The sequence below is a fragment of the Acomys minous genome (assembly GCF_964271855.1).
Source record: "Acomys minous genome assembly, chromosome: 9".
Classification (NCBI taxonomy): domain Eukaryota; kingdom Metazoa; phylum Chordata; class Mammalia; order Rodentia; family Muridae; genus Acomys; species Acomys minous.
The window spans coordinates 116,305,619-116,320,367 of NC_140490.1; the positions used below are offsets into that span (position 1 = coordinate 116,305,619).

A 14,749-nucleotide genomic window follows, 5' to 3' on the forward strand; every position below is an offset into this window, starting at 1 on the left:
CAGCACTGGGGCTGCAGGCATGCACCACTTCCCACCTCCCCAGCACTGGGGCTGCAGGCATGCACCACTTCTCATATCCCTGGTGCTGGTGCTGCAGGCACGCACCACTTCCCACCTCCCCAGCACTGGTGCTGCAGGCACGCACCACTTCCCACCTCCCTGGTGCTGGTGCTGCAGGCACGCACCACTTCCCACCTCCCCAGCACTGGTGCTGCAGGCACGCACCACTTCCCACCTCCCTGTGCTGGTGATGCAGGCACGCACCACTTCCCACCTCCCCAGCACTGGGGCTGCAGGCATGCACCACTTCTCCACCTCCCTGGTGCTGGGGCTGCAGGCACGCACCACTTCCCACCTCCCCAGCACTGGTGCTGCAGGCACGCACCACTTCCCACCTCCCTGGTGCTGGTGCTGCAGGCACGCACCGCTTCCCACCTCCCCAGCACTGGGGCTGCAGGCATGCACCACTTCTCCACCTCCCTGGTGCTGGGGCTGCAGGCACGCACCACTTCCCACCTCCCCAGCACTGGTGCTGCAGGCACGCACCACTTCCCACCTCCCTGGTGCTGGTGCTGCAGGCACGCACCACTTCCCACCTCCCCGGCACTGGGGCTGCAGGCATGCACCACTTCCCCACCTCCCTGGTGCTGGGGCTGCAGGCATGCACCACTTCTCACATCCCTGGTGCTGGTGCTGCAGGCATGCACCACTTCCCACCTCCCCAGCACTGGGGCTGCAGGCACACACCACTTCCCACCTCCCCAGCACTGGGGCTGCAGGCACACACCACTTCCCACCTCCCCAGCACTGGGGCTGCAGGCATGCATCACTTCCCACCTCCCCAGCACTGGGGCTGCAGGCATGCACCACTTCTCATATCCCTGGTGCTGGTGCTGCAGGCACGCACCACTTCCCACCTCCCTGGTGCTAGTGCTGCAGGCACGCACCACTTCCCACCTCCCCAGCACTGGGGCTGCAGGCACACACCACTTCCCACCTCCCCAGCACTGGGGCTGCAGGCATGCATCACTTCCCACCTCCCCAGCACTGGGGCTGCAGGCATGCACCACTTCTCATATCCCTGGTGCTGGTGCTGCAGGCACGCACCACTTCCCACCTCCCCAGCACTGGTGCTGCAGGCATGCACCACTTCCCACCTCCCTGGTGCTGGTGCTGCAGGCACGCACCACTTCCCACCTCCCCAGCACTGGGGCTGCAGGCATGCACCACTTCTCCACCTCCCTGGTGCTGGGGCTGCAGGCACGCACCACTTCCCACCTCCCCAGCACTGGGGCTGCAGGCATGCACCACTTCCCACCTCCCTGGTGCTGGGGCTGCAGACACGCACCACTTCCCACCTCCCCAGCACTGGGGCTGCAGGCATGCACCACTTCCCACCTCCCTGGTGCTGGGGCTGCAGACACGCACCACTTCCCACCTCCCCAGCACTGGGGCTGCAGGCATGCACCACTTCCCACCTCCCTGGTGCTGGGGCTGCAGGCATGCACCACTTCACTTGGCTTGTTATGTGAGTGCTTGAGATCCAAGTTCAAGTTCTGTTGCTCAGACAGATAGCACTGAGCTGGCTCTACAGAGTTGGTGCACTGGCCAGGCCAGGAGGCTGCTTATTTGCTCCTGGCCTAACTTAGGTAAAAACCACATGGAATCCTGAAATATTTCCACTGCCTAACTTATTCCCTTTCCCTGACTTTGAAAATAAATAGAACCATGAAATATAAAGTTGATACAACTTTCCTGTCTTCTTTTTTTTTTTTCTTAGCCAACCAAAATCCCAGAGAGCAATCAGGCATTATCCTTGTAGCTTTAAGCCTCGGCCACAGTGACAATGTCTACAGTCTACAGTCTTGGGCTCCCTGCTCCACAGCCGTCCTGACTTGCTTAGTTACATGAACAGGCATGGATGCAGACAGCTATAATTCACAGTGCAGTGCCTGTGGGTGATGGCTCCAAAAAAGGAAAAAGGAATTTCTGGGCCCTTGCATAATGTATCTGAGTCCATAGTGGCCATGATCTCAGTGTTCTTGTACCTTGAGATCTTGGGATACAAAGGAATTCAGGTCATCGTCATGTTTGATGGCTTTATCAAACAGCAAGGGTTTCCAGACAAAGAGGAAATAGGGGACTTGCAAGTGTCTTCTCCCTTTTAGCCTTCTGCCTCAGAGCAGATTTGCAGCCTAACTCTGAGAGAGACTTTGTTGAGGGAGAGCAGGCAGTGGCATGCCTACTGCTCTCATGAGGAGACACTGAGACATTGTGGGATAAAGTGTTTCAGGTCACAATTAGGAGACTATCCTGAAGGTCACCTATGACCCAGACAACCTGTGTTTGAGCTACACTGGACTCCCAACTCATTCTCACGTCATCTTTGTCATGTGGGACGCCCTGCGTTCTCCAGGCTTCTCTAAAGGTCACCTTTTCTTTCTAGTTTGGTATTTTCTTCCTACAAATGATCTCAAGAGCTTCCTGTTCTGCATGAAGCTTTATACACAACTCTATACTTTATCATCGTGTAGGCATTTGATCACAAAGATTGGTGGAATTAAATGGAATGGAAAAATGTCAGCGCTCAGCCAGGGCCTCCCCAATCAGGGACTTGAGGTTAGGGTTTTGGTTTTTGTTTTTTCCTATTTTCTTTAAGATGTAAGGCGGGGTGGTGGTTACAGTAGCTACTTGATGATTTTAGAAGTAATCAGTTCTGAAAGACTAGCCTATTGGGAACAGTTGATATTTAAGACAAAGCAAATTAATAGAGAGTAATTAGTTTCAAAGCCCGTGGTGGATCACTGTTGAACACTTTATTACTAAGCTATGGCCTGGGTATAACAGAGTTCATTCATTGTCTACCTCTTCCACTCACAAGCAATTTAATTAAAAAGTAAAGGTTATGTGGAGCAGGAGAGGGTGCTTAGCAGTTATGTGTGCTTTACCACCTTTTCAGAAGATCCAGATTTGGTTTCCAGCACCACATGGGGCTGAGAACGCCCTGTAATTCCAATTCCAGAGAACCAACCCCATCTTCTGGCCTCCAAAGGGTCCTGCATGTACATGACACACATAAACTCAGGCAGGCATGCACACACACACACACACACACACACACACACACACACACACACATTTTTTAAAAGTTGATTTTCAAGGTGAAGGTAGCATAAAACTAAGTAGGGTCTGTGAGAGAAAGAAAAACAGAAAGCAAAAAAATAGGTCTTAATACTGAAGCAAGCCTTGCTTATGACTGTCTATTTGTCTGTCTGTCTGTCTGTCTGTCTGTCTGTTTGATGTTCTAACCTAGCTGGTACTATAGCTCAGTGGCAGAGCTCTTACCTAGTATGTGTTAGGCCCCAAGTTCAATTCCTAGCACCCCAAAAGATCAAAAGGAGAGGAGAGTGCTGAAGATGTGCTCTGTCCATGGACTGCTTGCCCAGCATGCAGAAGGCCCTGAGTTCTTCCCCCAGCTTGGAGTAAAGCAGGGCGCAATGGCCCTTGCCTGTGTGACCAGCCCCTGCGAGCTACGGCAGGAAGATGGAGAGTTCAAGGCCAGTCTGAGCGACATGAGAACGCCTGCTAAAACTAAAACTAACAGTCTGGATCTTGTAACTGTCCTAGGCCTACCTTCTAAAGCCCTGTGGTTAGAGTGCCTGGCTAGTTTCCAATCAGGAATGATATCTGGTGTGCCACCCATGAAAATAACAACTGCTCACTTTGAAAAAAAGTCTTGGTGAGGGGAGACTTTTACTTCCACATTGTATCTCAAGCTTAAAAAAAAAAAACCAAAAACCTATAAGCTCCACGACATTGATCACCTTAAACACACAGTCCAGGAAGAATGTTCCATGTCTGTCTACTTGCTCTCGGTACCAAGTCTGACACCTTGAGTGGACAGAGGCTGTTATCTGTGGCGAGACCCTGGGCCCCTTGCTGTGTTGACTCAGACACAGACTCTAAGAAGCGTCATCAGTGGGCATGTGGGAGGAAAGCCAGTGTCCCCGGCATGGCGCTGGGCGCCCCTCCCAGCCTTCTTACTCCCTGGGTCCTAGCAATGGCTGTGTCATGGTAAGAAACTACGGACTACAGACACACAGGCCTCTGCTCCTCCTTGAGGAGTTCACGAAGTAGAAAGCAGGGAACCCAGCTCCTAAGTTCGGCTTCCTGTAGCTAAGACGCTATCCTCAGTAGACTCTTCGAGGTGTCTTTATGGTCACTTGAGCCCTTACCCTCCTATATGTGCTTTTTAAAGTAGTTCACTCCAAAGTGGCTGGCCTGAGGACCTGTCCTCTTGACGTAGCTCTGTGTAGGTCTCCACATCTATCAGCGTCTTTGAGATTCTTCCACAATTCAGACTCAGATGCTAAGAGGATGGAGACAGACAAGGTGCTGGGCTTGTGTTTTGATGCAGTGGCATTTGTTGAGATAATTGTACGTACCTCCTTTCCGCACCATATCTGTGAAAGAAGGGGCACACAAGAGAAGAGTATGCTGTGAAATTAATTCCTCATTTTTAAAAAAATCAATATGCTGAAAACATGAACTTGGACGTCACACCTCCAGAACAATTCTAAGGGTCCTATTTCTTGGCCATGCAAATTTGGAGGAGATAATGAATTCCTCTGGGTCTCAGGTGGTTTCATAGTTGTATTTACTTAACAAGGGGGTTGAGCTCATAAGGCAGCTTATGTAAAGGACACAACAAAAGTGTTTGCATTCATTCTTGAGTTGTGAAGGACCTAGTGGGTGCAGGAAAGACATGGCCCTAGGCACTCATAGCACATACTATAGCGATATGTATCATGTAAAGGGAGTGGATGGGAGCTGAGAAGACGGTTCAGACAGTCAAGGGCTTTGCTGTAAAGGACCTGAATTTGGATGAAAAGCCAGGCTCTAGAGTGACATCCCAACCAGCTCTGGTACAGGAGACCCTGTCTCATCAAAACAGAAAGAAACAGAAAAAAGAGGTTATAATTATACAAAATCCTAGCAACCGTGGGTATTCTGTGACAGTCCTGTACTGGCTGATTTTGTGTATCAATTTGACACAAGCTGGAGTCATAAAAAAAAAAAAAGGAGCCTCGTTTGAAGAAATGCCTCCATAAGATCCAGCTGTAAGGCATTTTCTCCTTAGTGAACAATGGGGGAGGGGCCAGCCCATGGTGGGCGGTGCCAGCCCTGGGCTGGTGGTCGGGGGAGGGGCCAGCCCGTGGTGAGCAGTGCCATGCCTGGGCTGGTGGTCCTGGGTTCTATAGGAAAGCAGGCCAAGCAAGCCATGCGGAGCAAGCCAGTAAGCAGCACCCCTCCATGGCCTCTGCATCAGCTCCTGCCTGCAGGTTCCTGCCCTGTTTGAGTTCCTGTCCTGACTTCCTTTGGTGATGAACAGCGGTGTGTAAGTGTAAGCTGAGTAAACCCGTCCCCCCCCCCCCAACTTGCTTTAGGTCATGGTGTTTTGTTGCAGCAATAGAACCCTAAGATAAATTGAAACCTTTCTTCTGCTTGAGGATCCTTTCTCTGATGTTTTCTACGGCTTTCCACAGTGTCAGTACATATATCTGCATCAGTGTGTGAGAGATGTCCTCAGAGCAAGGAAGCTGCGGAACGAACAAGAAAACCCCCTGTTTCCGATCTATGAAAATGTGAATCCAGAGTATCACAGAGGTAAGAGCTGACCTCACTAGCTCTCACTTCACTCGGTTTTTAGTCCACTTCTCAGGATGCAATCATCTGGAATCTAGTACCAGTTCAGTGTCGCTCCAGCATGAACCTCTCACTTCTTCTTCTACCCAAAGGGCACCCCCAAAAGTAGCAGCAGACAGGAAAGGCAGAATAGGGGAGGGTTCCACAGTTGAACAGAAATTTAGTATCAATCATTTTTTTTCAGTGCTGGCATAATACCCAGGTCCCACACACGGCAGGCGGATGCTCCGGCAATTGGCTACACCCCTCTGTCTGCCTAAGCCAGCATGCTCTCTACAAAAACCTCTCCTTAATAGTTCTTTTCTAAGAGATAAAACTGACCACTGGGAGAAGAATGCACCAAAGCCATAACTGGGAGTCCAAATTACAAAACTGATTCAATGAAGAATTTGGCAATCGGGTTTTCAGTGTCTTCCATGCATTCATATCTGTGACGGAGTGTTTTCCTGTTGTCTTAAGTATACCGATCCCCTTTGTGCATAAAGCCTTTTCAGCTGTAAGTTGGCGTGAAGAACAGTAATGCAATAGACGACTATGCTAGTCAGCTTGGCGTCATCACCGCAAAACACTCGAGGCAGCTAATGTTATAAAGCAGAAAGTTCATGTCGCTTTCACTCTTGGGGGTTCAAGAGCATGTGCTTGTGTCCCCTCAGTCCTTGTGAGGACCTCGTAGTAAATGGCAGATAGCAATCACAGAAGAGTGCCTGTCAGGGCAAGTGGTCACACCTCTCCCTAGGAAAGAGAAAGTTGGGAGAGGCAGGGCCACATAATCCTGTAAGAGTTTCCTTCTGAGGATGCATCATCTTCCAGAGGGTTTGCCATGGCATTTTCTAACACCATCACCCTGCAGACTAAGCATGTGACTATAAATGGGCCCTTGAGACAGAGGTCATAGCAGGAACTGGTGACACCAGCTCACACTGTCTAATAATAGTACAGTGTTCATTCAGAACGGCTTCTGGTGTTTGGTGGTTTGAGGTGAAGGCTGTGTTTCCCAGACTGGCCTTGGAGTCCTAAGCTCAAGCATTTCTTCCACCTCAGCCTTGCCATAAGCAGGACTAGAGGCACAGGCTATTACAGCTGGCTTCAGAAGAATACTTTTGAGGATATTATCATTGTGTGGATGGATGACCCTTATGAAGAATCTTTGTCTTGGTTGCTATAACAACATACTTGGGACCAGATACTTTACAAAAACAAGAGGCTTTGGGTAGGGATGTAGCTTGGTGACAAGGTACCCTGGGTTCAATCCACAAAGAAAAGAAGCCCGTGAGTGGGCTGACCTCACGCACTTGACCTTTGGTAAGGCCCAGCAGCTAGTGCACAACACATCAGATAAGATCATATCATAAAAGAGGAAGCAGGCAGCTAAGAAGGAACTATGCTTGCTCTTTGATAGAAACCTATTCTGCGGAAGTGAATTCACTCCTGTGACACCTAACCTGTGCTGAGAGTCATCCCTCACCTCCCACTTGGCCCACTTCTTTCAAGTCCCACCACTTTCCAGTAGAGACCAAACATCCACTGAGTGACAAACCATAGCTTAGCCATGGTACAAGTTAGGAAACGCAGAATGTAAAACAGATAGAAGCAACATCTATCGGGGTAGGGAGGGTCGGGGTGCGGGGGGCAATGAATGGGGGGAAGTCTGACAGTAAAATTACTATCTCTGAACAACCCAAGATCATGTGATGTTTTTCCTACCAGTTTATAAATCTTCTAGAGCAAGAGTATAACATTTCTCAGATTTAAAAAAAAATTCAGGAGTTAAAAAAAAATCACAAACTTCCTAAGGCATGCTTTCATCAGCAATAACTAACCAGCAAGAAGAGGATTCCTACCTCTGGCCAGCCATTGAGGCCAAAGGTACTACCCAGGCTGGGGAGGGCTAGTCGGGCTGCAGTTCCTGGTCACGGGCCTGCTTTCTGTTTCTCAGTGTTGTTAGGCTGCCGCCTCCTCCTGAGGTTCCCTTGTTCTCTGCAGTCTCAATCCTGCCCACCCAGCCAGCATGTTATTTAGTGAGCTGTTTAGAGGAGTGCACTGTAAATCGGATAATCTTTTGTGTTGTAAATAATTACCCCCTAATTTATCCGTGAAGTAAATTAAGGTTTCTGCATGTCAGTTTCTTTAAGACACCCTGGGATGGTGCGGTTGGTGGGGGTAGATCTTAAGGGTTCCTTTGTCTTGTGTTAACTTGTTTGTGAATCTTTTAAAAACTGAGCTTGGGTGTGCCTAAATGAAGCTAACTGTGGACTCGAAACAGACAACCTCACTCCTAACTGCTAGGATGCAGAACATAGCCCACGTGACAGCCTGGGCAGATTACTCTGTGCCCTGCCCTGTGGCTCCCTCTGCAACTCAGAGGCAGGAGGATGCGGGCAACCAGCATCCCTTCCAAGTCCAGGAATCTACGTTTGTAAATGGAGTGGGCTGGCCCCATCATGAGGCTGTCTCCTACATCACATGGAGCTTTAGTGATGCCCACCAGTATCTCCCATGTACAGATTTCGTAACTAGGACAGCGGAGACAGTCCCTCAGCAGCAGTGGTTCTCAACCTTCCTAACACTTCGACCCTTTAACACAGTTCCTCATGGTGTGGTGACCCGCAACCATAAAATTATTTTAGTTGCTGCTTCATAGCTGTATGTTTGCTACTGTTTGGAATCATAATGTGAATATATGATACGCAGGATAGCTGACGTGTGACCCCTTCCGAAGGGGTCGCAACCCACAGGTTGAGAACCACTGCTCTACAGTTTCTAACCGTATCATGTTTGCTTCTAGATGCAATCTACTCGAGACATTAAGAGTGCACCTGAAGATCCCTTGGATAAAAAGGTTTTCACTGTGTGATTTTTTTTCAAAAAGAAACCTTGCTTCCTGCCTTGCAGAGGTGCCAGCTGTTTCTGTTGATACTATGTATAATTTATTAATCTGGAGAATGTTAAAGAATTTATGTAATTTAAGCATAACAGATATTATTGTATATACTTGTATTTTGTAGTTTCTCCTGTAAATATGTATTTTTCATAATTGTTTAAAATTAAGCTTTATATAATACTATTTTTGCACACTAAAGTGTCCATGGCTTGTTCCTACATAACCCAATTCAACCTATATGACGGGGGAAACTGGTGAAACGTGTGCCGAGGAGGTTGCAGGGGCAATCCCTGGAGCTGTTTCTTGCCTGTCTTGATATTCACTGGGTAGACAAAAGTCAGAGCTGGAAAGAACATACCAGAAAGCTAGCTTTGCTGAACTGTTTTCTTATGAATAAATCTTGGGATCTAAAAAGTGTAACAGTCAAAGAAAGATTAGGGCTGTGGCTATACCTTTACGGTAGACCATACACCAAGAAATTTAAAAAAAAAAAAAAAAAAAGGATTAGACACCATCAAAGCTAAGCTGGGTATTGTTTAAACTAGAAGCTTTTTGTCTGGTTCCTCCCAGGATTACAAGCCATGGTCAGCTCAAGGACCTTGAGAGTCACAGCGACCGCTGGGTTGAGGGCCGTGATAGTGAATGTCACTGGCAGATGTAAGGGTAGCTTGTGACGGTAATGCCACAGAGCAGCGTGCATCGCTGCAACAGTCACTCTGGATCTTCCTTTGGGAAGTGCTATGGTGGTTGCTTATGCTCCTGATCAAAGAAAGTGTAGCCTACCAACGCGGCCATAGAGATAGCTACAATGTTATATGTGAAGACTTAAAAAGTAAGCCATGGTAAAAACAAACCCCAGTTTGTCCTTAGTCTAAAAATCCTTCAGGAGACCTTTTTAAACAAGTTGATGCAGTTAAAATGTGGTCAAGCACTCACCTGAAGCTTCATTTAATATAGACGACACCGCACACCCTGCCCATTTTGTGTATAAGATCTGTGCTTTATTTTGGATATAAATAATTCCAGTGAGTCAGAAAGTGGACACTGGCCAAATCAAGGCCTCATTCCCAGATGTTTCCGAGGAAGGCAGGGGAAGAATCCTGTAGTCGCCTGAGTGCGGAGTCACATTTATCAACTTGGGGCTTCGTTTGCAGAAATTGAGTTTCTCTCAAATGTTTGCATTTTTTGCTACATATCATAAAGTCCAATAATAAAACTAATGTAATTGGAATAACGGTTGAAAATGCTTAACTATCCCTAAGATCGTTATAATTTTAGTTTATGAATATATTGTGATAGTCATGATTACATAACTCCACACCCAACCTGGAGGTCATTTTGTAGAGCACTTTACAGTTTATAGGCACAGAGGAATAGTTCCTAAGGATCCCTCTGGTCAGAAACCAGAGTTCTCACAGTGTCACTGTGGCTCTGCACCCTGGGGAAAATGACACTGTGAGGCTCTGATCCAGTGTCCAGAAGCTCATCAGATCTTTTGAACAGGGATATAAACATAGAGACATCTAACTAGGAGAAAATAGAGCTCGGACATGGTTTTAGTGTGGCATCCTTTAGGAATCATTTTTCTTAGTGGAAAAAGAAAAGGCCAGGCTGACGGAGCATGTGTGTGTGTGTGTGTGTGTGTGTGTGTGTGTGTGTGTGTGTGTGTGTGTGTGTCCATTCCCCCCTCCTCCTGAGGAGGAAAACAAAACCGAGTTGTCAACTGACATTGCTTGATGCAAAGCATGTTGATAGCCTGGAAAGAGAAGTTCCAGCAGGCGCCTGGAACCTGCAAGGCACTGTTCCAAAACCCGTTTCTTTGTCGGCGAGGAGAATGCACAATGGCAGTGAAAGTAGCCTTGCTGATTTCAGTAGGACCCGAAAGAGTGCCTGGGACGGGGGAGGGATGGGAGCACAAGTGGTCACCTTCCTTAGGCCACCTGCTATAAAGTGCTGTAGATGAGAAAGTAACAAAAACTGCACAGACCAGGAATTACGACCACAACACCCCTGCACATCTGTAGCCATGAATGACACCAAACGCCCTCAAAGGTGGGGTTGAAATTACAGGACCTAGCGCAGCCACGCAGCCAGGGAACATCACACATCCTTGTCCTCTTTTCCAGGAAATACTGATTCTCTCCTCTGTACTAGTTTTTAAACCCCCCTTAGCAACAAATATTTTGCTATGCAACCTCCCTTCTCCCGGGAAGATGTAATACAAATCTAGTTGATCTACTGGTGGAATTTAGCAGAGAGCCAGTCTGGAAATGTAGCTACAGGCAGCATGTTTGCCTGGCATGTGGGAGACCCTGGGCTTAGTCTCAGGTGCCACAAAGTAAGAAAAAGAAAGGTTCCCGTGCCATTTGCTCCATCGGATGCATCCCTACTTACTGCTTCATGTGGCTGAGCCTCTGTCAATACTCCACTCCCTGCCTTGGCAGGCGTCCTGTCTGCACCTGAGTGCCGCTCTTTAATCATCAAGGCTTCAAAGGACTTCAAGGCTATCAGACCTTGAGAGAGTCTGTTTTGCATCTTAATAATTATTTACCTAGGCTCCTTATAATTAACTCCTTTAATCTCGTCACATTAAATCAACTTCACATTATCAGTCGGCTTTTCCCCCTGGAAAGCTGCCAAGTTTTCCACTCTTGAATCAGATTTCAAAGACGCATCTCCCTGTCTGGGCTTGCAAATGTTGGTCCTGAGGAGTGTCCCACCTGTTAGTGGTGGGTTCCACTCTTCCTTGCTTGCTGCTTCTTTCTCCCTGTCACTGTGCCAGTCGGCTGTGATTTTATCTTCCGTTCATCTCTTCACCTTTCATCCATTGCTAACATTTCATTCATATGCTCAACATTACAGAAGAGGGATCAAGACTCAATTTTCCAACATTAATAAGGCAAGCGATACAGCAACTTGGGGTCAGTTATATTTAGGAGTCTCTGTAATTAATTTTGTTAATACTTCTTGGAAGAAAGCCCAAAATGATATGAGAAAATAATGTGAGATGGCTTAACAGATGTCCAGCAACACAAAAATAGGGCTTGCATGCTGCACCTCACACTGTTTCTCTTATCTTGGTGTTAAGGCTCTAACTTCTTATATTAAACACTTTCTGATCCTTACACACACACACACACACACACACACACACACACACACACACACACACACACACACAAAAGATCTGTTATGTCTAAATTCTTGCTCAGCTAGTTTGTAGGTTCTTTGGAATGTTGAATCCTGGAGTCACTAGATCAATATATTTGTCTTGGAGCCCCAGCCATGGAACACTGTAGAGCTTTTATTCACACAAGCTGCCCAGACCAAACCCGACCATGTCCCCACTGAATAGCTAACAGGTAATATGCTGCTTGTTTTTAGAAGCAGTTCAGAGGGTTTCTGGGTTCTATCTCACTGGAAAAAAAGAGAGAGAGAGAGAGAGAACATAATTGACTGGACATGAGCGGTGAGAAGGCATGAGCGAGTTCCACGCAGCAAGCTCTCAGCCTGAGGACGGCAGAGAAACGGCACACCTGCTTGAGTGCCCCGTTACCACCCGGGAGACCTTTAATCCAAGCTTCAGAAGATCAGCCAGTGTTCCAAGAATGTTCCAGAGCAAAGCAAGCTTTAGACCACGACTGCAGAGAGAAAGTAAAATGATGCAGAGAAGGAAAACGGTTGGAGAAGAGACCACCAACGCAGACACCAGGAAGACAGGATGGCGACGCAATGGCGTGCCTTCCTTCTTGGCGCGGCTCTTTTAAAATCTCATCATGTGTTTCTTTAGGGCAGATGGATTGACCATCCTCATCCCCAAACCTGAAACCCCAAATGCTCCAAAGCCCATGGCTTTTTCGGGCACCGACATGATACAATGGTAAGGTCTACATCTGGCCCTGTATGATGTGTCGATCAGAACACAGGTACATTAAAACTACCGTGTAAACTTAACCATCAGCTGTGTGTGCAGAGTACATGAGAGATAGAAATGAACTTCCTGTTTGCACATTAGATGCAACCTCAAGATTCATATTATATTTATTCACCTAGTCCACATTCATTTTAAAAAGCAAACAGAATCTGACCACAGCCATTTCAGGTAAAGGCTCTCCGTGTTACTGTCACTGGGACTCACCGTGACTCCGTCGATCAGAAGATCTAGCTTAGTCAACAGCTGAAATGGTTCGCTTGGCTTCTGAGTTAACCAGGTGTGTGACTGCGTTTTCAGGGTTTGTCACTGTAGACCCAGCACCTTAGAGCCTTATAGTGCAGGATTAACTTTAAGCGTTTGGCCATTTAGGTTGAAATTCAGGGTGACATTCAATGCAGTCATGATAACAGCAAAAAAAAAAAATCTGTTATCTTCTAAAAATGTGTGTAGCAGTGAAAACACTTCTGGCTGAGAGGATACTTGACTTGTAGGTAGGTTTCCTTGGAATAAATGTATGTATTTTACTTTTTAAGGACTGTCTATACAGATAACACTCATTAAGTAAGGAACATGGTAAATGCTTCCCAGATAGAAGTTTATGTAATAGAAATAAAAGATCTATTAAAAGGTTTACCAAAGATTATTTTTTAACCTATATGCCAATGCACATGATCTTATATAAGACACCAAAGAAAATTGTTCAAAACTGTAAATAGTGTCAGACAAAGGAAATGCACCCCTTCTTAGAATAGTCACAAGAAGGGTTATTTTGGGCTGTTTTCTGCCTCAAGTAATTTTATTTAAGAAATACCCTCCTTGCCCCAACACCAAGCTTTTCTGCTATGCTGGAGCCATTTTGTAATCGCTGTGTGTAAAAATGTGCATTGCATTGAAAAAAGGAGTGCAGGTGACTGTGGCTTTGGAACTCCAGCCGAGGTGACCAGCCTGCGCCGGTCAGTCAGTGTGAAGGTCTACACCAGAGTCCTCTGGTCTCCGCTGCACTGAGAAGAGAGGGCGGCCGTGGCCCCGCTAAAGAGCGCTTCATCCTGGCCATTGCTTGTCAAGTTCAGTTCTCCGAGAAGGAAGAGCAACAGGCCTCCTCGCTTAACCTCCGGCACACAGAGTATAGTTCACAGCCCACTGCACGCACGGCTTAAGGCAGAAGTCGCTTCTGGCTGTGTGGAGTATAACACATAATGTAAATAAATCCAGCAACTTAACTTATGATGTTCCATAACAGAGCACTGTCATGGTTTTAAAGTCATTTGCTTATTCTCTGCCAATCTAGTAAAATGGCAGTAAATCTATTTTTTTTTATACTGCTGTATCTACCCACAACTATTGCATTTGTAACCAACATTGTCTGAACAGAGAATCTCATCCGTCTTCCTAGTGAAGTAATGTATGTGCTTAATATGCCTTCAGCTTTGTAATTGTGGTTGAAAGAAACCTATATGGATTCTTACACAAAGCCTCACCGATGTTGGAATAAAGCTGCTGCTCATTGAAAGTGTCCTGTCTTCTGCTGGAATGTTTCTTGCGTATGACTTGAATCATACCCTGCTGAAGAGAAAGTTCAGAAGTAGATGTTTTTTCAGTTTAAAAAATCCTTCTAGGCTGTTGTCATGCCAACCATGGCTGTCTTAATGTGTGTTCCTGTTGTTGGGGCTTGGCGTCCCTAGGGCACTGTGAACACTGAGTGGACTCTGCCATCGGCTGTCTCTGTCTTGTTTTCACTTCTGCACTTCATTAGCAACCAAAGCACCATCTATGGCCAACAGCGCCGGTGCGTTCTCGCCGGTGCTGAGTTGGAGGGATGCCTGGGAGCTCCTCACAGACTCCACACATCAGCGGACAGTGACGTCCACTAAAGAGCCGCTGTACTGACTTCTAGATCTAAGAGTTTTCCCCTTTGCTGCTTTCTCATTTCTGTTGAAAGAGCAATGTCCTTCACAACTCCTGAATTTAGTTGAGTGTTCCCCCTCTTTTGTTTTGTTTTGTTATTTTTCTGTAGCATCTTACTCTAAAACCAGCTTATTTTTTAAAAAAATATAACAGCAGATTCATACTTAAAACTATTAAAGCGATCCTCTAAAGACATTTCTAGGTTCAAATGATTACAGTAGGAAAGCACTTTGTTTGATGTGTTAGGACTATTTATTTTTCCTCTAAAGGGTCTGTTTGATGGAATTTGTTCTTAAAAGCAATAACATGACAAAAGAGATGGA

The 14,749-nt window shown here is 46.8% G+C and overlaps 1 protein-coding gene across 2 annotated transcripts in view; it reads left to right on the forward strand.

The window, feature by feature from the left end:
- The window catches only part of PTPRB (protein tyrosine phosphatase receptor type B), a 110,351-nt gene extending 96,317 nt beyond the window's left edge, over window positions 1-14,034 (forward strand). For both annotated transcript variants that reach the window (XM_084794132.1, XM_084794133.1), the window contains 2 exons: window positions 5,547-5,667; window positions 8,492-14,034. In XM_084794132.1, coding sequence (XP_084650258.1) covers window positions 5,547-5,667; window positions 8,492-8,514 — 144 coding nt within the window. In that variant the 3' untranslated portion in view covers window positions 8,515-14,034. The remainder of the gene's footprint in view (window positions 1-5,546; window positions 5,668-8,491) is intronic.
- Window positions 14,035-14,749: the final 715 nt, after the last annotated feature.